The following is a 25,902-nucleotide window of genomic DNA, read 5'->3' on the forward strand; positions in this document are numbered from 1 at the left end:
ATATATATATATACATACATACATACATACATACATACATACATGCATACATGATATTAGAGCTGGGCAGCGATTACAATTTTTAATTGCATAATTTCCCTGATTAATCGCGATTACTCGCAAAATGAAATAATGAATTCAAAAGTTGTGTATATAGTGCAATTTCTTTTTAATGTTGTTCTGCCATATGAACAAAAGTGCCGTACCATTTGTTCTGCAAAAACTTAACAGCATTTTGTTTATAAAGTAGCAGTTAAATATTTAGTGTACATCTCAACCTAAACAATGTATTTATCATGTCCAGAGTTGAATTCCTTCTGGTTGGAATGTGTTAATATGCGACTCCTTCTTATGTAAACTCTGTTCTGTTGTTACTCTAACTCTGCACCACTTGCTGGACTGGGTTTAGAGCCCCACAACTTTTCTGCATTTCGCAAGGACACTGTTCAACGTGCAACTTCAATAAAGTGTCCCGCGCGCAAATGTTGTAGCGTGGTCGCTTTTGCAGTCCTCTCCTTTTCATACAACTCGTGTATTCTTCTTGTGGTGGTGCTTGTTGAGGGACTCTCGTACCTGCAGTCGTTGTTGCCATTCTCAGACCGATGTCCTCCACAACCCTAGGACCTGCAGTCTGTAGCTGTCCACGTTGCTATGGTATTTGTTAGCGTCTCTTTCCTTTGTTTATCTCTACCCCCCCCACGCTGCATCTAACCTAGCCTGCCGAAGCCTCGCGCCACTGTGTGTTTCGTTGAATGATTTGCTGGTATCAACTGTCAAGGTGATAAGAAAATTCAACTTTGCAGTATTTACAAAGCCTGTGAGCAATAAACTTTTACAATAATAAAGAAATAATAAAAACTGCGTTAACGCGCAAAACAAAATTATCGGCGTTAATTAATTAATGAGTTAACGGGATAATAACGTGTTAACTTGCCCAGCCCTAATATATATATATATATATATATATATATATATATATATATATATTGTTTGTCCACTTACATCTGTCTTTGCTGACACCCGCCATGTGTGCAAACAGCGCAAATGAACTAAAACTTCTTCTTCTTCGTTTTGTGGTGGGTTGCAATCATAAAATGACCTAAAACCTAATCACAATTTATTATCTATTCAGCAAATAACGTTTCCATCAGCGTTCATCGCACAAGCCGTATGTCGATCAAGATGAAATCTGATGAGACCGAACGTATTTCTCTTGAGTTGATATTAATCAAATTTTACTGTTTCCAAAAGGCATTTTTCATTTGATATCACTTAATTTTGATAAAAACATGTGGATGGAAACAAAGTTATTGTAAAATGTTGACAGCGTAAAAAAGAAAACTGACATTAATAGACGGACATTAAGAAAAAATGTAGATTGATATTGAAATTCCTGTCATAATTCAAACAAATGTCAAAGTGAAATAGGATTGTGAGATTATTACTTTTTGATATTTCTGTTTTATATATCAGTTCAACATTTTTCAGTGCCAATATAATCTAGATGTGCCAATATAATGTTTTATTTTCAATACACGATGTTACTGTCTCTGTTCTAGACCCATATTATTGGCTGTTGGCAAACCAGCTCAGAGGTGCATTATCGCCACCAAGTGGACACCCTCACTAATGGACTCTCTGTTTCATTGTGTTTAGTTTAGATATACACAATGTTACACTTCCGGGATAGCTCCGGCGCTAATCAAAATTCTACCGGATGTCCCCCATTCAGACAGATTACCTCAGGTTTTCTTTGTGTTGGCATTACAAACTCCAGTCAATTTATATGACTATGGTTGACTCCTCTTCAGATCTCCGGAAATCAACACCGCTAGCTAAACTATCTGTCCAATCTGATATATATATATATATATATATATATATATATATATATATATATATATATATATATTTTCTTTTTTTTTTTGCACGACTATAACAACCTTTGAACAAACACGTGTTCCTACCAAACTAGTTCCTTCCCAGGGCTATTTTGTGGAAATAGCGCTGCCACCGAAACTGAATTTGAATTGCTCAATGTAAATAATTAGCAATCCCACCAATCGTTCCTGAAATGTCCCAGTTAATTAGCAAATTCCATTAACATATTCCTTGTAAATCTTTTCAAGCAATCCCCAAAAGAGCCAAGCAGGCCTGCCTTATTGCACCATCCAAATTTTCTTTGTGTGTACACACACACGCGCACACACACACTGAGCACACACTTTATCTGTCAATGTGCACACCGCTCAAACAGGTTGCTAGTATCTGGGTTAATGAGTATTTGTTTTTTGGCAACACCCAAGGATGTATCATGCATGGAGCCTACCTGTGCCTATTATGGTTACTCTTATTAAGTCTTTCAGTAAGCCAAGCAGATAAGCCCTGTGTTGGCCATATTTATTTGGATCCCTGTTAACTGCTGCCAAGGTAACTGCCGGCATGGCAGAGTTTTTAAAAAATAACAAATTTGCAGACATTACTGATGAACAACCCACACACAGAAAGGATAAAATGACCCAAAAGAGATGTGTGTGTATGTAGATTGGCATTGTGGGCCATCATAGGGCGGCCTCATTGAGCTGCCCTGTGAGACCCCAGCTATCCTTATAGGCATAATAGCACTGCTGAAGGCACAGTTGGCAGATGCCTTCGTGTATCCTTACTCCCACAACGGTATGTCTATTACACCACTGACTGACTCTCAGCCAAGGTTGATAATGCTAAACATCACCCACGTGAGCCTATTTCCCAGAAATCTCAAATTGCTAGACTCATGCAGCCTGACCTGGTGTTACTGTGCCAACTTACTGCCAGTTTGTACAAATGCATATTGGTTTATGTTGAAATAGTTTATTCTCTACCATGAAAGTCACATGCATTTTCAGTTCTGTTCCACTCAGCAATAAATTGTGTCTAAACTGATCAAATCCTTTCAACCTGGCTGTACGTCACATCTATATCGATTTCCTTACGTTGCTCAGTAAATTACAGCCAGGACATCTCTAGAATTCTTCAACCAATATGGCTTCTGTGGCACATTTCTTTCTGTCAACATATAGTATTGCCAAAATTGGTGGTCCAACATTTATTTATGCGGTGTGCAATAGGTCATTATAGTTGCTTGTAGCCTTCGTTGCTTTTTTCACATTTAATTGACTGTAAGTACTTTTTGTTTTTTGACTGCAAAATAAAATTAAAAACTAAACCATGAAGTGTTAAAAAGTAGTGAAAAAAATCCATTACAATTCCTCTACAGCCCACTGTGAAGTCTTTAATTTGCATGTTTTGGTCAACCAATATATCATCTGTCATATACTTTATGACAACATAAAATAAGCAAATCCTCATATTTGAGAAGCTGAACAAGAGAATATTTGTCAATTTATAGTAGAGATTAACCAATTAAAATTGTCTAGGCTGATTTAGGTTTTCCATTGAGTTTGACCTGCCGATTTTAGCAAATTCCGATTTCGTTTATTCCTACAACTTTACAGCACACACAAATATTTGCTTTCTAACTTTTCTTTAATAATATATTTCACATTTTGCAAAGAACATAGAATTATTTTTGTAGAAATTGTAGAATTATTAATTATTATTTATTGTCACATAGGCTGTTTATAACTGCGAGAGGGAGTGTGATGGACGTACTCACAGAGAGACGGCTGACTCATTATGAACGGGTCTAGTACGGGTCGAACGGCGGAGACACAAGTCGTGTGTATAAACGTCTGTATCGTCACTGCGCTGCATTTTTATGAACTATGATATTCTCGCCATGGATCACATCTCTGGCCCAGGTCCAGGTCCCGGTCCAGGTCCAGCAGCTCCGTCTCACGCTCTGTTACTCTAGCAACTGAAGTTTAGTTGCATTCAATAACTTCTTCTGTGTTCTTTGCCGTGGCGGCCGCGATAGCAGAGTTACCACGAAAACACTGGTACAAAATACTGATTTGCCCCTCGTATTTAACAATATTCATCTGTGTTAATAAAAAATTAAAACTCTGGACAAATGTCAGAAGTGTGGACTGGCGGCTGCTGTGTGGCCGGGCGCGAGGAGAGAGTGGAGGAGAGATTCAACACAGGCACGGCTTTACAGACGAAATGGGTCATGTAACGCTGCGAGGACATTAGCACCGGTGCGTCCTAGAGGAGCTAACAGCTAACAGACGCTAACTAGCACGACTAGCACTGGTCATCGCTGCTGACAAAATGTTGCGTTTACTTGTAAACTGGTAAACCTTAAGACCGACGTATAACCGACTGCAATCTGTTGAGTTTTCCTCCCGACTCTGTCCTCTGAGACTGCCTACATCTAGGAACTAAGCTGCACGGGGTGCAGAGAACAACTCTGACTGGCTCATGGTCAGACGGGTTGACGGAGCGGGAGATTGGCTATGCAAAAACCCGGAGCGTCCGTTCTATAAAAAAAGAATCGCTCAATCACGCAAATTTGATCGTGAGAAGTCAAAATCGTGATCGCGATTAAAATTTGATTAATTGTGCAGCCCTAATATAAAGTACTCCTGGTGTGGAAAATTCACACACGTTTAAAGCGCAATGTTATGGAGGAACCATTTCCTTCTTTTCACATCCAATATCCAACAAAAAAAAAGTGATATATTTAGCAAACTTAACTTCTGTACAAAAACAGGTAATGCTTTTGTACAAAAGGTTGTCTATAAACAATGATTGTTAGAGTGCATGTGGGAAAATAGTGCAGAGATGTGCTTCACACCGTGGGCGGGCACACGTGCCACCGGGTATAAAAGTGAGAGAAAAAAGAGACTCTCTGGCAAAGGGATAACTAGTAGAACGCCTCTGATACTGCCTAAAACGCTGGTATCGGGTCGTACTGGAGTTTATGCACCGATCCGAAAGCCTTAAAGAAAATCTTACTGACTGTCAAACTGGATAATAAAAGAAAGTTCTGTGGCATTCATTGCTTGGGTTTGTTTGTTTCACATAGCTTTTAACCTGAGCCAGACCACTAAGAAAGATAGAAATGGTATAGGACCATCTCTAATAACTAGCCAGTGGAAATTCTGTGTGCGCATCCTTGAGAACTGTAAGTCATGTAACTTATGTTGTCAGTTTATTGTTAGCTGGGGATTTGTGTTCTTCACCTGCTAACTAGGTTGCACTTGGCTGTTTATTCAATACAATGGCGATTGTTGAACGCCCTTGCTCACGTATGTATTTTATGTGCATTATTTACTTGCTACAGTACGCTAGTTACACTGCATTAAGATAATGTAATTAATAGTGGGTTATTGTTATTTGCTAGCCTATATATCATTCCTATGCATTGTGTATGTAGCCTTTACATTGTAATTCATCTACAGCATTTGACCGGCATAAAATACGGCCGATCACGGGAAAATCGTCAGCCGGTCAATCGGTGCACCGCTAATTAATAAATTATCTTAATAGTTGCTGAATAATATTAAAAACACATGTCCAAAATACCACAGCTTTTTACAAGAGCACAAGACCGTAGTTCATGGTAATGATGCAGCCCTCTTTCACATAGGGAATCTAGCATATTGCCGGGTTTAGTTATCTGGGTTTGGTAATATTTTTCTCATGTATCCTTCATAATGTGTTGAGTTTGTTCCAATGTGACATTATGGCTCTTTTTACATAAAGCAATGCTTGTGCGATATTGGCATCTATCTGGCAAGACAAGTCAATTCAGTGTGTGGCTACACGTAGTTACTCCGGTTTCCAGCTGTTTTTTTAAATGATATTGCTTCAATGACAAAGCAACTGCTACTCCATGAGCTATGAGTAAGTCACAAAATATGACACACATTCTCTGCATTGCCTGTTTGATGTAAAAATACATAAGAATGCTAAAATGTTTGGTACATTTTAAATGGAACTTTATTTGTTCCCATAAGAGCATATGTAAAGTGCACTGTGGTCAGTCTTTTGGGTACACCTAGATAAAACAAATGCGGTCTTAAGGTTTAAGCTGTTTTAGAACATTGTGGTCATTTTGGGGACTGTAATGCCGGTTGCTGTTGTATTGCATTTTACCGAAAATTATTTTTAAACATTGAAAAACCCAGATATATCAATGTGTACCATGCTGTGAAAAATGCTGCAGAGTATAGGGTTATAGAACTTAAAATTCTCTTTTAGTTGCTCTGATGTATAAGAAGGACTTGTGGTGTAAACCTGCACTGTAACATTGTATCTGTATGCAGTCCTGAGCTTCTGTGCGTGGTAGATGAAAAATGGAGTTTCACAGTGTGGTACGAAGGCAAGACAGGTAGGTGTTTGTAGTTCTGCACTGTTTGTCAGGCGCCTCTGTTGGTTGAGCAAACTGATGTTGACACACCCAGAGTTTCAGCAGTTATGTGGCAGTCAGACCTGTGAGAAACTGCCCGGTGCTTCTCATGTCTCCGCCTGTCTGGCTCGTTATTACAGATGCATATGGTCCTGTTAAAACTTTCTCATTTGCTTAATGTCTCCATTTATGTCTCAGGTCTATTGCAAAGGGTTGGTAGATAAATGTTTATTAAAAAAAACACACAAAAATCTGGCTTGTTTTTTTGGATTGACTCTGAGACATACTAAGGACCGCATCTTGATAAGCATAGCATATGAATATCAGCATAGAGTTGTGGCACTTGTTTCATCAGTTGACTGCCTGTACTGCACTGTAAAAAACTAGAGCTTCCAAGTTCTTTTGTATGTTTACACGGCGACACATCAGCGGTGGGCAAGTTCCAAATAAGTCTTGGATCAGGAAGAAGGAAGTGAAGTTGAAGACGAATCACAATTAGTTGAAGCAAACTACAGCAAAACCTCTGTCCAGTGGGAAGTACAGCTGTTCCAGTACAGTTCTAGTTTTTTGAGTAAATGGGAACCAAAATAGGCAAAAGGGTTGCATTGACATCTAAATCCTTTAGAAGGTAAAGTATGCCAGTGATTTTTTTTTTTTTCTCTCCTTTTTTCTAAAGTGGAATAGAGATCCTGTGCCCCGCTCTCGGTCTGTTTCTTATTCTTTTTCTCATCATAGATCTAGATGTGCTCTTACAGTTCACTTGCTAAACACAGACACATTGAAAACCTTCAAATGCAGCACAGGAAAGCATCTGGTCCTCCTTCGTCCCACCACCGTCATTAAGACAGTCTTCGAAGTAAGTAGATGAAGATATAGCTGTAAATGAGGTGACATGGACAGTTAATGGGAGGGATCTAGTTGGTGCCGGGTGCCCACTAGTCCATCTACTTCATTTTGAACTAAGAGATGGATGTGTTTTTAATTTAAAAGTCCATTCAAGTTTTGTAAAGATGATGATGTGGGCCTAATATATGTATCAGAAGCAGGATATTTTACACTATTAGGACAAATTTATAATTTTTAACAGACTCACACTAGCATTTTTTCAGGTGTGTTATTTTTGTCCTGCAAATTATTGTAAATAAATAACCCATTTTTCAGCTGGAGCGAGAGACTAAAAACCCGCAACACAATACAAGAGTTGTGCAATAAATGTAGCGTGTGACGTGTAGAGCTGGGTACTGAACTTCTAAACTTTTAGGCACCGACTGAAATGCCCTAGTGATGTGCACAGATGGGATACATTTTTAGGAGCACCTTACAGTGCAAATGCAGGAATGCCTGACAATCTAGTGCAATAGAACCACAACCAACCAATTGCAACAGTGTTGAAATATAATCCCGTTCAAATGTAATTGAACACACATTTTATTCCAAGTAGAGCTGAGGCAAGTGGTCGAGAACTGTATTAGTCGATCTATAGTAAATTAGGTAATTATTCTTTCTTCTTCTCAGATGTTAATATTTGGTGGTTTTCTTAGTTTTTAATGATGGCAAATTGAATATATTTTAGTTTTGGACTGTTGGTCGGCCAAAAAAATACAACTGACGACCACTTCTTGAACTCTCACTATTTTGTTACTTTTTATAGACTAAAGGATTAATCAGTTAATCAGTTAATTTTCAGTATAATCTATAAAAAAAATTGTCAGTTGCTGCTACAACCCTACAACATAGAGGTTTATGCCTTGACGCAGAGGTCCAGGGTTTGAATCCGACCTGTGACGATTTCCTGCTTGTCTTCCCCCTCTCTCTTCCAATTTTCACCTACCGGTCCTATCCATTAAAGGCTGAAAAGCCCCAAAAAAAAGAAGACAAAACATGCTGTCAAGTGAAAGAAAAAATAGTGGAATAGAGTTCAAGAGATTTTGGAGAATCTACCCGAAGGAGCACTGCAGCTTGTTAGTGGTCCCACACTCCAACGCTTTATGTTTAATTTGAATTTTTTATTTTCCCTTCACTCACTGACTCTCACTCTTTCACCCTTTTTTAAAACCTGTAGGGAGGTCTGCTAAATAAATGTTGTACAACACATTAAAAGAAATCACCATCCCTAATCATATCTTCATTTGGGAAGCATTCAGATTTTCAGATTCAGATAATTTAACACAGCAAAACCACAATGTACAAATGCCTCATTACATGTAAAAGTCCTGTGTTCAAAACCTTACTGAAGTACAGAAGTATTGACAGCCAAATTCAGTTCAACTTTAGACCATTGGTTAGTTCAATCTGTGACAATGTATCACAAGCTCACTTTAAAAGATTGTTGTAGGTTCTATAGCTGTCATAGAAATGCAGTGGAATGAAAAGTACATCATGTTCCTATGAATGGAAATACTCAAAGTGCCTCAAAATTGTAAGTAAGGACAGTACTGACGTAATTATATTTTGTTACTTTCCCCAATAAGTAACACAATATTGATACAGTGCTTGCTTGAGGTCTGAATAAATGCTATAAACAAATTGTGGCAGAACTGGGATGGGAGCAGGAACCTTTTGGGATGCATTGCAAAAAACTACGACTCAGTACTCTGCTTCTACGGTCAAAATGCATGTTAAGTTCCTAAAGAAAAAGGAAAAGAAGAAAGAAGAAAGAAAAATCCCAGGAGAATGTCCTGCGGGCAAAAATAACCACTAGACAGTCATTCAGTTCCTGTACAGTCAGCCAGGCCTTCAACACACCTTCCCCAACACTGAGCTGAAGTGGACATAGCTTCCTGTTTGATGTGCTTAGGGAGGTTTTAAGGAATCATTTACTTAGAGCTCCCTTCTCCTCCACTCTGTCACACTTTGCACCTCCTTCCTTTCCGTCTTGTCTCCTTGACTCTCTCTTGTTCTTTCCCCTTCAATGTGGAAGCCACTCTCTGCGTCAACGTATTACTCTTTTACTCTATGTAAACCCCAGCTGAAATGTGTACCGTGGCCTCCAGTTGGCTGGACCCAATGAAACGGATCTGTTTCAACTGTTTTTTTTTGTTTTTTTTTCCTCTTCTTGTGAGTTAATGGTTATTTAGCAGAGTGACTAATACCCCATTCAGTGCATGTTGCGGGCAGAGTGACACAGTTCTCCCTCGGTTAACGGTCACGGCTGTGTGATTGTCGGGCTTCTCATCCTGCTCCCTCCAGCATTGCTGTGTCGGAGATTTCAAAATTGTTCAAGGCCTCTGGTAAGCATGTACGGTCAGCACTCTGTGAAGCTTCTAATTGATCAGTTTTTCATATGAAACGTACACATTCTTGTGGATTTTGAGGAACCAGTTTCCAAACATATGATTTAGTGTTAGACCTCAGAGAGTAGTTTTTTGGTTTTAAAGGTGGAGCTCCACACCACATCTTCTATGACTATCTGAAGTTGGAGACTACAAAGACTGTTTGTAAATTGGCCATACACCAGAGTCTCACGTAGTTCCTGGAATTTGTCCGTCAATATCGGTATCGGTCCTTACCGACACCTGTGTCTGATTCGTTTTTTCTCCAGTTCATCAATTTTGTTGGTGTCTTTGTGGGGTCTTCTTCTTCACCCTCATTGTTTGGAAACTTCCAGTAGTGATAGCCACAACGTCATCAAAACGTTTACTTGTTTGCTGTGAATTATCTGGATTACTGCCTTAAATAATGCCCATTAAAACATTTGAACCTTATAAGCAAGTGAATACCTAACTGTGAAATTTAAATACTTTTGTTGCACTGCCAAATTTTATTTGAAAAGTATCTCTCTGAATTCATATGGTTGAAAATTCCCTCTTATTTCAATAGTTGATTTAAAGTTGTGCAATTTCAAAAATATTAGGGGTTCACAAATTCAGATAGAAAGTTCAAGTATGCAATAATTCCCATAGGCTGAGTGTAGAGGACTGGCTGAGGACGTTGTGGGGATTAAAAAATGCTAAAGTTGCATGTTTGACTGGGCTCTGTGGAGACGCACTGAAGCTGTTGCTTTCTGCCATGTATTTGAGTCCAGTGCAGTAGTTGCCATGGGAACTAGCAGTACCCCTCAGGAGTAGCTTCAGTGAATGTACAGTAGCTTGTCCATGAGAAACGCTTCTCCTGGATTTTCCAGTTAGTCATGAGAACAATGGGGTCTGTTGAATTAAGCTGAACATGCCTGCAAGACATGCCCCCTCTTCTCTGGTTGTGTGTTTGTAAAATTCAAACACAGACACACTCAATTAAACAACAAAGCTGATGTATCTATCCCATGTTAACCTTCATCATTTCTCTGCTTGGAAATTATGTAAGCAGAGAAAATGTACCCTAATATTTTTCTTTTGTTACTCCCTCACATCCTAGTAACACCACTTCCTTCTTTTCAGCTCTTTAACTAATGAGAAAGTGAACTCTCCTGTGTCTTAACAGTTGCTATTTATGTACCTCTCTCACAGACATACTCTGTCTGAAGGGAGCGCTCCACTGTCAACCTGCTCTCCAAAGTCTAAGATCCTGCTTGATTAGAGGGCAGGGGGTGGCTAACAGGCTAAGGGTTGTAGGGCAAGACAACTTTGTTTCTAAAGCACATTTCAGCAACAAGGCAATTCAAAGTGCTTTACACAAAACTTTAAAGAGCAATTAAAAGCAATCACGAAAATAAAACAGGCTAAAATAGAATAAGACCCAAACTATGGGTTGATACCAGATACCGCTAAAAATGTGAATGATACCCAACCCTACCCGCCACTTTTAAATTGTTTGTGTGGCAGCATTTTGGATTCCCGGTGGAAACGCCACAGTTGTTAGGTCTGAAGAGGTTAGTTGTACAGGAGAGAAGCCATTTGAGTTTGTGGCAAAACCTTTCATAGTGCTTGTTTTAAATTTTGTGAAATGGTGATATCTAAGGAATAAAAGTTTTTTTCTTTTAAACAGATCAAATCTCGTCTCGTACCCACTATCGTGTATCGTCGGGTCTTGTGTGGTCTGAGTTGTCGCACCCCTACTAAAAATACTTTACAAGAGCCTCAGCTGTACTTTGTTTGTTAATTATCAAATGTTAGCATGCTAACACAATAAACTAAGATAGTAAACATGGTTAGCATTAGCCCTGCTGCTAAGCATTATTGTAAGAATGTTAGCACGGTGATGTTAGCATTTAGCACAAAAATAAACTAGCTTCATAGAGCCTCTAGCATGGCTGTAGGCTCCTAGTGTTTCACTTGGCAGCGTGGAGCTGCAGTCGGGGGGGGGGGGGGGGGGGGGGGGGGGGGGGGGGGGGGGGGGGAATGCACCAAGATTCATGTTGTAGATCCTGTGCTTAAACAGAGCCTACTGTTCATTGCTCTTAAGGACTTAATATATACAGCAAAATAGACATGCACGCAGTTCTGTTTATGCTACTTTAGAAGTGTGGAAGTGCGCACACACGTGTTTCAGCATATATGGAAAATGTTAATCAAATCAAAATCTAGTTTTGTAAAAGTTCAAACAACACACTGTCAGCAATTTGAGGGGCATCACCATGCTATCTTTTATTTTGTGATAGGCACTTGATACATTTTAACACACAATTTAATATATTCATGATGAAAATAATTGTCAGGAGCAGCCCTAGTTGAGATCAGTAGAACAAAGACAAGAGTGAAAGGTAGAAAACAGAATATGTGCAGCTAAAGCTGCAGTGACTCAGACTTGAATGTTGGGAGAAGTGAGATGGAGAGGTGAGTGGTGGTGAGCTGCAGCGGGGTTGTTGAGGAAGAAAATGGTTTTTGAATGGGGGTGGAAAATAGGAGGATTGCTCTGGAGAGAGAGAAGTGCGTTGTGAAACTAGAGATTGAGTTTGGGTTTAGACTGCTACCTTCCCTTGTCTTTTGATTGTTCCGCTTTAGTTAATGACCACAGTGTACAAAACTCTGATGCTTTCATCCTGACTCTGGCATCCCCTAAGCCTGGAGTGGTAGTTTGAGTATGTCCATATAAAGATACAGAATCTGCTGTGGAAGCTTTCTTGAAAAACGTACTGTGTGAGGGGGATCTGTGGGGTTCTGTGGATTTCTCTTTCTGGGCGTTTTAAGCAAGTTTTCTTCTCCATGACTAGGTTTTTCTGTGTGTTTATGCCTGTGTGCATATTCATGGTCACTATGATACAAAATCGGACAAGTGAACTCGGTTTACCCGGCTCTTTGTTGAGCTGAGGGGAGCTGTGCAGCCCTCATGTGGTTATTCTGGGCTGCTCCACTTACCCAGACTGTCAGTCGGGCCTCTGTAGTAACCACAGACAAAACAATGACTATATTACATTGTTGCAGTGCACATCTCAGGACACTAGAGCCAAGATGACAACAGACAATGGCTAGACCACAATTTGAAGAAACATTTGTCCATCTATATTTGAGACTTTACATTCTTATCAAGAATCCCTTTACACAGGGTTATGTAACTCACATTTCTTGATCACTGAAACTGCATACACATGTTTGTAAGTATCACTTAAGGATACTTTGAGTTTTTTTTAAACATATGCACAGAGTATTTTACTTTTTCAGTGGAATAAAAAGCTAATTTAACAATAAGTGAACCAGAACCTGAAACCATGTAGACGAATGACCAGTTTAGCTTAGCAGCCTGTACTGGTAAACACAGACCCAGCGTTCCAATACCCATACTGTACTATGCTATACCATGTAGTGTGCCAGAAAAAGATTTTAGTATTTCCCAAAACATAGTATGTCCAATACATTATGCCAAAAATACCAGGTTGTCCTACTGCATCTCTTTTTGCGGTATGCAGGCTAGCATGTTTCTCTGACTATTCTGACCCAAAATCCTTTGCGCAGCATATGAAAGTTCAAGCCGCGATGTTAGGAAGTAGTACGATGTCCCAAATGTATGCATTCTGCACGCAACCGATTGTACTTTGTAAGGGCAGCTAAAGTACATACTAAAAGAAAAAAGTAAGCAATTCAGAACTCAGCTAGAGGCTGAGTTGTCATTGAGATCTGGCCTGCTGCCAAGGGGCATGATGGTGTGGATTCCTTCACAGCCTTGTGTATCACTAGCAGGTTGGAGGTGGATCAACAAGGCCAGCCTTTTGCAGGAGACCGACTACTTTATTACCACAGAAATATGAGTTATATAAAAAGGCTACAATTTGACCAAATTAGTTTTGTTGACTTTGTTGGGAACAACTTACGTACTGCTTGTTTGCTAAAAACACATTTGCTGACTACATTTGTGTGAAAGAGCTCTTACATGATACCATCTATTGTATTTGTTGGACTGCAGGGCTGGATTGCAGATAATCTTTGGGTACTACTTTTGTGTAATATTGACCCATTTTTCAGTCATGTCAAGGGTGGGAAGACAACTGTCGTACCTTTTCACACAGTCCACAATTTCCTGCGCCCATTTTATGACCCATTTTCAGTTGTTGCCTAACCCCTGTATCTTGTCATCTTTTTTGCAGGTACTGGAGAGAGTGGCAAGAGTACCTTCATCAAGCAGATGAGAATAATCCATGGGTCAGGCTACACAGATGAGGATAAGAAGGGCTTCACCAAATTGGTCTACCAGAACATCTTCACCTCCATGCAGGCCATGATCCGTGCAACTGAGACCCTCAAAATCCCGTACAAGTACGAACAGAACAAGGTGTGTACTGTTTATACTATGATATGTTATTGAAATGCATATCCCCATCTAAGTACTTTGTTATATTTGCTTGTTTGTGAGGCGCATACATTGTTGTGCAGCTACTGAAATTACTTAATTATTGAAGTGGTTAAAGACCCTGAAACTACTTAGTTTCTTACTATGAGTAATACCATCCTACAGGAACACAAGATTTTCTGCAGAAGTTGTGCAAACAGTTGGTTATTTCACATGTTAGATTTCTATATTTCTTTATATTCTCTTTAAATGTCTGGCCACTGTTGTCAGCTGGCCAGAAACCAGTGTGCAAACCAGTGCAACAATAACTACATTTAACTAAATCCTAAATAAATGAACTGGAGTAGAGTGAACCGTGCTTCTGATACTAACTCATCATAACTGAATCCAGGCCACATGCAATGTATTCTAGAAAAGGAGAGTTTAACGTGGAGCTATGTATATAGAAGGTATACTTCTAGGAATGTTGTGCTTTCGCGAGACAAATATATTGTATTCCGTTGGACTTTTTAGTCATAATTAACTAAGAAAGCACCTGACACCATCCACTTTGAGATTTGGAGGCCACCTATGACAATCCTCACTTACTAAATTGACGTTCGATTTTTGTTTGTTACTTGTTCTCCTAGAATAATGCCCTGGTGGTACGGGAGGTGGACGTGGAGAAGATTTCATCATTTGAGCAGCCGTACACGAGTGCGATAAAGATGCTGTGGGCTGACCCTGGCATCCAGGAGGCCTATGATCGCAGGAGAGAGTACCAGCTCTCCGACTCAACAAAATAGTATGTCTACGGCCTATTAAAGGGGATTTCCGGTCGACTTCAACACGTAGCTCTGTTGTTTGTAAATTTGGAGTGCTGTGAGTTGCAAGAAAAATTAAAACAAATCGTTACCAAACCATATGCAGTTATTCCTTCCAAGTCAACACAGCGAATTTGACTACAGTAGATGTGACAGAAAGTTGTTAATTCAGCCAGTGCACATACCTCTGTTTAATTCCTTTTTTCCAGTGAAGTCCACACTAGTCGAAACACGGCTTTCTTTCAAATCTACTGCAGTCAAATTTGTTGTGTTCACTCAGAAGGAATAACTGGACATGGCTATGCACATGTAGTGACATCTTGAACATGTTTAGAGGCAGAAAACAAGTTTAAAACTTGCCCTGTTCAAGCCTGTTGGGTGCTAACTTTAGTAGAAGGATAACTCAATGTAGGCAACAGCGATTGTTTTCACTCTTCTTGCTACTGACAGCACTCCACATTCACAAACAACAGAGCTCTGTGTTGGAAACGACCGGAATTCTCCTTTAATGTACTAGAATAATGATGATGATGTACTTTGTGTAGAAGCAGGATCACTGTAAAATTGGGACCTTTTAAGATATCAATGCAAAGTGATGAAATGGGTAAACAACTGTTTCGAGAGTAAAGACGTGAGGAAGGAAATCACAGACACATTTAAAAAGTTGTCTGTAGACCTTTTTCAGCAGTTTTCTGCCTGCAACAATATGCACTCGACCCGAGGAAGGGAAGAGAGTTCAGTCAGATGGAGAGAGCCGGGGAAAGGGAGGATGTCTGGTGGCAGGTTCATAAATGACTGCTAATAATATCAGAGCTAATTCCAACCTGCATTAATCCATTTCAGATGAATATGCTCCTTGAAAAGTTGAATATTTTGGAGGGTGAATTAAAGCACGTTACATGCAAGTAGATGTATAAGATACTGCTGGATATATGCATCTTTGTTTAACTGTTTTGTAATTGTGTTGTGGTCTTGACAGAAAGCAATTGTTTGTGCTGCTCATTGCTCATGCATTTATTTGATCTCGTACTGTTGAGACTGGTGGTTTGCCCATCTTTGTCATATGTTCACTTCCCCTTCCACAGTTACCTTAACGATTTAGAACGAATAGCATCAGCTGGGTACGTGCCCACTCAGCAGGACGTGCTGCGGGTTCGAGTGCCTACCACTGGCATCATTGAGTACCCATTTGACCTAGAGAATATTCTCTTCAGGTACTGGTCTCAAGTGCTTTCAATAATGTTGCTGCTTGGCTGGCTGCTTAACAGCTGGTCAGCCAGCTGGAAACCGCAGATGCCGCTATCTCCATCTACCTTGTCACAGCAGGGCTCAACACTTTAACACATCCCTGATGGTACACTCTCAAAGACTGGCCTAAAGTCCACGCCCCAACCCTCCTGTCAATTCTCACTAGAAAGGCAGTCATTTTTATTTTCACCCAGGAAGTGAAAGTTGGCCTCTTGAGTGCTAAATCAAAATTAAAAATACCTGCTTCCCTACACCTTTACAGTGGGGAGGAAGGGAGGGGGTACAGAGGATATGATTGAGGAATGGTTTGTCTTTGGGAGCTGGGCCGCCATCAAGGATGAAGCTAAATTTCTAAGAAAGGATTTGGGGGTAGAGGTGCAAATTGTCACCTTATACCCTCATAACTCTTGGGAATGGTTTTCTATGGTTACGTCTGGACTGATCCACTTGCTCTTGGAGGGGGTCTGCTGTATCTGCTGTTATGCTTCACTTTCTCCTTCCTCCCTCTTGCTGTCTTTTGTTGTCCTTTCTGTCTCTAGCTATCTAAGTGATCTGGACCGTATTGCTGAACCGTCCTATCTACCAACCCAACAGGACGTGCTTAGGGTTCGAATCCCAACCACCGGGATCATAGAATACCCTTTCGACTTGCAAAGCATCATTTTCAGGTAGAGGAAAAACTAAAGTACTTTGACTAACCACACTTCTGTTTTCATTTTAAAATCAAAAAGGCCATTTTAAGTCTGAATCAACAAGCTTATATGTCACCTACAACAATGTTTTAATTCACAATTTGTCTGAAAATGTCCTAAATCCATTGTGTCGTCGATCATAAAGGCAGTTTTTTCCCTTAATAGTTTTTCTTTGTAGTACAGACACAGCCTCCGGGACTTGGCACAGACACAGTCTTAGGACCCACCACCAATACTTAGATCAGCTTCCCTTCCTCCTTCTCTAGCAAAAAAGAGAGAAGATGAGGGGATAGAGTTGGACCCAGGGAACAAGGGCGATTACAGAAGAGTGTGAATCGATAGGAAGCCATTATGTCAGCCCCCTCCTACGCCTGGCAAGGCTAGAAATAACTCTGCTTGCAATGAGGTTGTGCTGAAGAGGTTCCCAGCAGCCCCACTGCAGCTAGCCGATAGGCTCTACTCTGCTTGGCTGTGCTGCTGATGGTGAATCACTACATGCTCTCAATGACATAAATTTACATGTGTTAGGAACATGAAAATACAAATATGAAGTGGGAATGAATGTAAGGTGTCAGGTTTTATTGGAAAAAGAGCATGATTATTGACGTTTCTTAGTTTAGTGATTTATAAGAATGAGATGTCATACTTGATGCAGGATGAGATGTTCCTCAGGCTCAATAGTAACAAGCACATGTGGCATTATACCGCCTCTGCTAGCGGTTGACAGGGCCATGGCTGCAACAAGGAAGCCTTTCATGAACGCACATCTCCATTAGGCTTGCTGCCTTCTCTTTTAATTGGCTTTTGAAGTCACAGAAAATGTAATTTCACTTGGCTTATCCACCATAGGAGAGCTTATCGTACTAAGTAGGTCACTCATCCTTGCTAGAGGGGAAAAAAGGAGGTTGTCTGATTATTTTAGGCTTGCACTTTGGAGGACTCCATTTATCAATGCTGTCCCTTCTGGGAGACTCGCTGACTGAGTTCACCTTTTGTGATGTGGGATCAATGTTTCATTTTCTAGCTTTTGAATGATATTTAATAGAGACTTGAACTAACTCAACTGATGAGTACACTCACTTTAATTCATTGTGTGTTTGTATTTTCGGTTGCGATTTAAGATAAGATAATTTGTTTATTAGTCCCCAGTGGTGAAATTACTGCACTACACTCCGTGTACACACTTTTTGTTAGTACTCACACACACAGGCCTGAAATACACACACATGCTCAGGACCTATACATGCACTATACATGGAGAGATGTCGGAGTGAGTGGGCTGCCAGCTGAACCAGCGCTCTGAGCGGTCGGGGGGGTACGGTGCCTTGCCAGGAGGTGAACTGGCATCTCTCCAGCCACCAATCCACGCTCCCAACTTTTTGGGTCCATACGGGGATTTGAACCAGTGACCCTCCGGTTCCCAACCCAACTCCCTATGGACTGAGCTACTGCCACCCCCCTTTTATATTTAGTTAGTATATGGACAAATCCAACAATCAAAAGTCAATCCACGTCGCCTAACTCCGAATTGAAACCCATATATCAAGCCTTACAAGCTCATGTTTCAATTTCTTGCAATCTTTGTTTATTCCTTGATTTCCCTTTTCTTTAATATTCAGTTTTTACTTTCCCTTTACTTGTAACCACTCCCCTTGTGGGACTTCCAAACTGTTGCTCCTCTAATATCTCTCAAATTTAGCACCAGGCACTTCTAAACAAGACATTTTATTTAAACTACTTTCTATCTCCTAAATGGACTCTCCATTGTTTGTACACACACATCCTTATTTTAGAGAAGGTTTGCTCAGACCTCTCTGTGATTCATGCTGCTGATGCTGTGCTGCTGTTTCTTCTGTTTAAATTCTCAGTGCAAAAGGGGGGTTTGGCTTGGACCATGGTAGACTCATTACATGTTATGTTAAAGTAGTAGCAGGGCTGTAACAATTCCAAATGTTGCTGTACAATTAATTTTCTCAGCAATAATTGTGATTCAAAATATAATTGTTTCTTTCAGTCAAATTTTTTAAATGTTTTGGCCAAAGCGGCAAAAAATAGTCCTCACTATTGGTAAAACTACGTGGCATAACTGTCATCACTGCTTCTTTACTTACGCTTTTTACATTAGTCCTCTGTGGGAATAAAACAAAAAGGTCAACAGTCCGACCAAAAATCACTTATATGATTATAATTTAGCCTATTAAAACAAGATCAACAATTACCATCAAAAGTCATACGCCTTATGACCTTAGTTAATGTTGGCAATTAATTGCGGTCAATCGGAATCAGAAAATGTTTTATTGCCCAGTACGTTTTTTTATGCATCCAAGGAATTTGTCTTGTTGTTGTTGGTGCATGTTAGTCTGGCCTTCACCAGACCAAGCCAAGCTCAATAGATTTGAGATTTGGTCTGGGGGAGTCTGCTCTGTATTTTTTCTGCACAAGAAGCATGACCAACAGGCATAGTTGAAATGGCTCTGTACGCAATTGGATAGTCCTTCAACCAATCAGACCAAAGATTCGGGTGGCGTGGATGCAACAGAGGCATCAACGGGTTGCTGCGCTTCGGTGGCGTTCGGTGGCCACTATGTTGAATGTAAACAAGAAGCTGCTTGGTTGCTTCTTTATAGTAATTGTGTTAAACCCGCCAATAGCGCACCAGGTAGATAAGCCAGTTTGTGATTGGTTCCCGCAAAAATTGTGAACTGAAGCAGGAGAATTAAACCTGCGGGTCGCAGTTGCAGGGCGAAATCAAATCTCCGGCAGAGTAGGCGGGGTTTACCCAGCCTTGGTGCATGTCACACATTCTCTAAATATATGAAGGATCAAAAGACTATAAGTATAAATATGTACACAAAGTATGTATTAACTAAAAAATAAAAATAATTTAGAATAAAATAAGTTGAGTAAAAAAAGGAACAATACAGCGGAGTACAGTGTAATGGAGAGCCAGAAGTGGTGTGTAGAGAGGGTCAGGGTGGGTTCAGGACCTTGTTGATAAGGCTAGTGGCAAAGGGGAAAAAACTGTTCTTGTGGCGTGAGGATTTGGTCCTGTTGGACCTCAGCCTCCTGCAAGAGGGGAGTGACTCAAAGATACCGCAATTATGTTAAAAAAAAATTACGATTAGGTAATAATGTAATAATTGTTACAGGTCTAAGTAGCACAAACAAGTCTTGAAATATATTGATTATCCACCTTTGGACACAAAGCTTGGTGAAAATGGAAAACATAGGTGACAAGATGAATGCCTCTTTGCACTGATACATTTTCTACTTTATTCATGCAATATTCCGGTCTTCCTAGCTCTTTGAGATAATGTTTGAAATGCATGCTTACATTATTTGCCACTAATTCTGAGGTTAAACGAGACACCACAAGTGAAAGATTTAGAGCTAATTGTCATTTCTTTTATGTGATTCTTTCTGCCCTCTGTTTGTCGACGCTCCATCTCATCTCACCATGTTCCAATCAGGATGGTGGATGTGGGGGGTCAGAGGTCTGAGAGGAGGAAGTGGATCCACTGCTTTGAGAACGTCACCTCCATCATGTTTCTAGTGGCGCTCAGCGAGTACGACCAGGTCCTGGTGGAATCGGACAACGAGGTGAGACGTCGACACAGAAATAGTTCGGATTTCCTAATAGTTGACTGCATACTCAACATGTTATCACACTATATTCATAATGAGGCTTCAAGTCTTGTCGTATGTTAACATGCCATGCATCACAAGACATTTACACTTCACGCTTCTTAAACAAGCTGTTGAATATCTAACTGCTGGAATGGGATATTTCAATTTAAATTGCAAACATTCACAATCTTGGAGAATGAAATGTAGTTCATCTGGACACATTCACAGTTAGGGTTGCACTACTTCATATGTTTCTATTAACCATAATGTGTAATGTGAAAAGTGTCTCTCGTAGTGAAGAACCGTCAGAGAATGATCAGCTGACTCTATGAAGTGTTTTAGTGAGTTTTCAGTTCATTTTGTGTGGTTTTACAGCCCGTAGCTTTAATGTTTTGGTTCATTCACACGGCTCTCATCAATCACATTTCCAGCAGTAGTGAGCAGATGTTTTCAGTGAATACTCTGATGTACTGTACGTTAAAACTACCTACAGACAAAGTTGGTGAGAAGATGGTGGAGCATTTTAGCAGCTAATGAGCCAGATGTTTATCTCAGGAGTTTGTGGAGACCAAAAGAGATAAGCGAGAAGTGACTTACATTGGCCTTGGCTAGAAACACAACTTCAAATGAATGGCAACGTTGGTCTGTCTGCTGGATGTTTAAATGAGAAACTGTTTGCTTACACGTTTGCTTATCAACTTTCTAATGTTACTGTTGTGTTCACAGCTTGTTGGTCTCTCACAACAAACAGAAAATAGGTCTTCTATCTCTCTGCTTCACAGTTGTCCATGTCATCGGCTCTGACTGTTCAGATGGAATTATCGCTAATAAAGCTAATGTGATCAGCCATGCCCTCTGCTACTCTCCTGACAATAAACCCTTTTTTTCGGACCTGGTCATATGACAACTGGGTTTTTATAATCCAGACCAGGCTGCCGACTTGACTTACTATATCTACTGTACATCACTGCCGCTTTATGGTCAACTCTATCAATGTTTGTCTGCTCTGGCAGCTTTGTTTGTTAATGCACACATACTGTACCTTATTTTCACTGGGCATGCTCAGGGGTCTGGCCTTATTCTACACACAAGAACAGGAATATGTTTTCATTTTTGCAGGCTCCTGTTTATTCGCTTTTCCTGCTTGCAATGTGTCACTGGTGGTAGGCCCCCTGGACAATTTTAACGCTGTTGCTGAGCTCCGTTTTGGAGTCAAGGCTGGGCAGTGTTTAGGCATCCCAGTCTCCAGATATTATCCTGTCGTGTTGACAGGCTCGAGACGGAGACTTTGACCCTTCTGACCAATCAGTCTAAGAAGACTGTTTTTTAAACATCTTTGATTTCATCGGGTGGAGTCTGGCCAGGATCATATTATGACTCACCAAGATTTAACTGTGGGAGTGATGCTGGCAAATCAGAAAGAGGAAGAATAGTCATGTTTTACAGGAGCTTTCAGCATTCAGTAGTTTACATGATTAGGTTTCCAACTCTACTTGCTCCACTTTTTATGTCTGCTAGACAGTTTTCTTTGGAGGAATAAATCTTACGTTGGAAACATGCCTGGATTAGTTAACATAAGATTAACATTTTCTGGGTTGTTTTGACAATCTTGTGTATCCTTACTGTTTCACATCCTACAACACCCTGAATTCACTGTAAATGCTCCATTACAACTGATGCCATTCAGCTACAATCCATCACTATTAGCAAACTGTGTTTGAAAAAGCGCTTTGTCTGACAAATACAAACACAAAAATGTCCAAATACAACACAACGACTTTAAAATTCATGGAGGGTCTCATAAAACAGTGAGCGTTTTGGTTTTGATCACAGCTAAGCTACTGTACGCAACCAATTTTTGCAACTGTATAGTCTATATCTACAACATTTAATCTGCAGCATAGTTCCTGTGCCGCCCGAGGGTCCGCCGGATGTCCCTCATATTCTACCTTCTTTGGGTTAGCATTTTAAACTCTTGTGATTCGGGGAAACAACTTCCGAGCTAGTAAAATCCTCACCACATGCTCTACAGCCATTTTAATCCCAGAGCTAGCCTCCCTTCGTACACAAGGTTATGTTGCAAAGGAACTATTGCTACGTCACCCAAGACGATTGGGATTGGTTAAAAGTAACTCCAATAAACCAGAGAAAATTTTTATCCCATTGAATGTTAACCCCAAAACATTTAGAGATAAGTCTGAAAATCGAATGTGTACCTTGTAATATGGATCAAAACCTGTTATTTATTGGGTTCACAGTGAACAACTTGAGAAGTCTTGTATTCTGAATACATGCTAACCTTTTGTTTTTTCCGATTCTCTCTCTCCCTCTCTCTCTCTCTCTTTCTTCGTAGAATCGTATGGAGGAGAGTAAAGCTCTTTTCAGGACCATCATCACATATCCATGGTTCCAAAACTCCTCCGTCATCCTCTTCCTTAACAAGAAGGACCTGTTGGAGGAGAAGATTATGTATTCTCACCTGGTTGACTACTTTCCAGAGTTTGATGGTGATTTGATTTTTTCTGCCCTTCTAATTTAATAGATATCTTAAAGACAACACACATTGTATATGGTCTTCCCATCCCTGGGTTGTTGTGTATTGTGTAACCATAATGTTAGCTGAGCTTCAGGATTCATTTAATCAATTATCCATGCAGGTGAAAAGTTGAGCCATTGGTCAAGCTCAGTCAATAACGCTGTGGCTGTTTTTCCAGTGTACTTTTAGCCACTAAGTGACTGATTTTAAAGGTCCTTCACTGTACAACAAACTGGCTGTTGGCTATTCCAATATCTTTATATGCAAACACAGGCAGTAAAGTTTCACTTACATTCATGATTGTAGAGTGACACCCTGTGGTTATAAAGCTGCACTACAATGTAAACTGATAACAGACTGAACATGGCAGTTGAAAGTGTTTTTTTTTCTTAAAAGATTCTCATATTTTTAACCCATACTAAGAAATGCTGGAATGAAATATTGATAAAATGACGCAAAAGAACCTTAAAGGTCCCATGACATGGTGCTCTATGGATGCTTTTATATAGACCTTATTGGTACCCTAATAATGTATCTGAAGTCTCAGAGGGGGGGGCAAGGTGGAGGCTGGGGGTGTGGGCTTGACCAACTGCCACTTTGCTCGTTTGAAAGCCATGATGTCTCTCTAATGGGGGGCCAAATTCTCTGGGAGGGCAAAGCAGAGAAAGGGGAGGTAACCTCGCTCCGCATGGCCTCATAAGATTCCAGATCGGCCCATCTGAGCTTTAATTTTCTCAAAGGTAGAGCAGGATCCTGGGGGAACTCATATTAAACTCAAAGTGACATTTTCATGCCATGGGATCTTGTTAAATGTTAAATTATCATAAGGTGATGCCCAGTAGCAGCTATAAATATTGGTCTGTTCTTCTCCCAGGCCCCCAGCGGGATGCCCAAGCAGGTCGGGAGTTCATCTTGAAAATGTTTGTGGACTTGAACCCAGACAGTGACAAGATCATCTACTCCCATTTCACATGTGCCACCGACACAGAGAACATCCGCTTCGTCTTTGCCGCCGTCAAAGACACCATCCTGCAGCTCAACCTCAAAGAATACAACCTGGTGTAAAAAGATAAATGAATGAGAGAGAGAGCGAAAGAGAGAGAGAGAAAGTCCTGCAGCCACACACACACACACACACACACACACACACACACACACACACACACACACACACACACACACACACACACACACACACACGCACACACGCGCACCCGCATAATGCAGAGTCCACTTTTTTAGAAACACACATCTGCATGAAACACACACTGCTCAAAGAGTTAGGCATTGCTTCATCCTTTACCGGATCAACACTATTGAGGCTCTTTCCTTACAGTTCAGTTCACTTAGCACCTTGGTTTTCCCTTATTTTAAAAGAATGGTTATCTGTTTTGTGGCTCTAAAAGTGGCTTGTCTTGTGCAAACAAAGATATAACACTCCCTCCATTCATTCCCCTCTCTTGAGGTTTTGCTCTGCTCCGGGGCTCCTCTTGGTCCTCGTTCGAGCGTGGGCTTTACTAACGGTTTAACGTTTTTTTTCTCTTTTTTACACTACAGTATCACCAGTGCTTGTGTGTTTGAGGTGGGTAGAGGGCCTTTGCTGGGTAAACAAAGCTTTTTCTTATTTTACCCGTGCATGCTATACACTACAGGACATGGGCATGAGGCTAGGCTGCAGACCCTGGACCCTGCTTCTCTGCAAAGGGCAACTAATTATGATTATAGGAATATATTATCAGGCAGTGCTGGGGTGCATTAAGGTACTTGGTTCCCCTGGGTCTTGATTTGTGTATTTGATTTTTGTCGCCCCTGCCCCAAATCAGAGCACAGAAGCTCTGTTGAATGTAAATCAAGTTTTCATGGGCTAGACAGAGATGACTACACGTTCTCTGCAAACCTGAAATATTTGTAGCTATGTTGTTCTTGGTTATATTATTACTGCTATTGTTCTCCAATTTAAAATCTAATTTGAAGAGGACTACTCAAAGGAATCCAACGCTCCTCTTACACTTACCCTATTTTAAAGTGTCAACATACATCACAAAACAGAATTAAGATTAACACTACCGGTATTTTCACACTCCTGTCATTTTGTCCTATCGCCAAAAGCACCTATGTTTGTTTCTGTAAATATATTTACTTTGCCAGTATCCTGTTCATCCCTTACCTGATTCAGATACTAACAAATTAGAAAACTGGTAATGGCAAAATGAAGTGCTTAAATAATCAAGTGGATCATTCAGATGTTGATGGCATAACAACTCACTTTGTGTGAATGTCAATTGTTGAATGTCTGAATCAAACATGTATTTTTTGCTCCCTTAAATGGTGCCAATAATCTTCCTGTACACAATGTGTGAATGATAATACCAGATTAGTATAATGCAATAGTCAGTTGTAGATGAAATAGTGTTTGCGCTGCCAGTTAGCTTAAGTCACAAATTGGTCTAAATCATCCATATGGCTTTTCACTGTAATCCACTTTATTTTGACATATTGTTAGGGTAACCTTTTGATAAACTGTAATGAATTAGCAAGACGGTAAATAGTTCCTTTTTTGTATGTCTAATTTATCAGTCGGATCTGCGTAAGATTTTATACTGCTGTAAAATATCAAAACTATTTTATGGACACGTGCTATCTTTCTAATGATATTTCATATATTGTTGCAGTTCTGTTTTAAGATGCTTGGCAAGGGGGGGGGTCACTGTTTCCATGTCGGGTTTGTGCTTTGTGCAAATAGGAAAATGAAAACAGACAAAAAACTTAGTGGTTAAATATTTACTGTTCAAGGGTGGTTGCATTTTTTTGGGGAATTTGTGTTGGCTATTGGTACCAATCCCATATTGTGTCTCTTGCCTGTTGTTTAAGCGTTGATAGATGGCTATTATTGTCTTCACAATGTAATTCAGGTAAGTTTTCATAACTTTTTCATCACAAGGGCTACTACTAGCAGCTTTGGTAGAAATGAAAGGACTCTATGGACGGCATAGAGCAAAAGGTGCAATTAATTAACAAGGGGGGGGGGGGGGGGGGGGG

General features: G+C 40.2%; 1 protein-coding gene across 2 annotated transcripts in view; it reads left to right on the plus strand.

The window, feature by feature from the left end:
* The window catches only part of LOC117951130 (guanine nucleotide-binding protein G(q) subunit alpha-like), a 35,698-nt gene that overhangs the window by 7,177 nt on the left and 2,619 nt on the right, over positions 1-25,902 (plus strand). Inside the window, exons 2-7 of one of the 2 annotated variants that reach the window (XM_034882679.1) lie at positions 13,755-13,939; positions 14,587-14,741; positions 15,846-15,974; positions 20,171-20,300; positions 22,681-22,834; positions 23,738-25,902. The exon at positions 23,738-25,902 is cut by the window's right edge and continues 2,619 nt beyond it. In XM_034882679.1, coding sequence (XP_034738570.1) covers positions 13,755-13,939; positions 14,587-14,741; positions 15,846-15,974; positions 20,171-20,300; positions 22,681-22,834; positions 23,738-23,928 — 944 coding nt within the window. In that variant the 3' untranslated portion in view covers positions 23,929-25,902. Of the gene's footprint in view, positions 1-13,754; positions 13,940-14,586; positions 14,742-15,845; positions 15,975-16,547; positions 16,677-20,170; positions 20,301-22,680; positions 22,835-23,737 lie in introns of both variants that reach the window. The other variant, XM_034882678.1, reaches the window with a different exon arrangement.

This window comes from Etheostoma cragini, chromosome 9 (genome assembly GCF_013103735.1).
Source record: "Etheostoma cragini isolate CJK2018 chromosome 9, CSU_Ecrag_1.0, whole genome shotgun sequence".
Taxonomy (NCBI): domain Eukaryota; kingdom Metazoa; phylum Chordata; class Actinopteri; order Perciformes; family Percidae; genus Etheostoma; species Etheostoma cragini.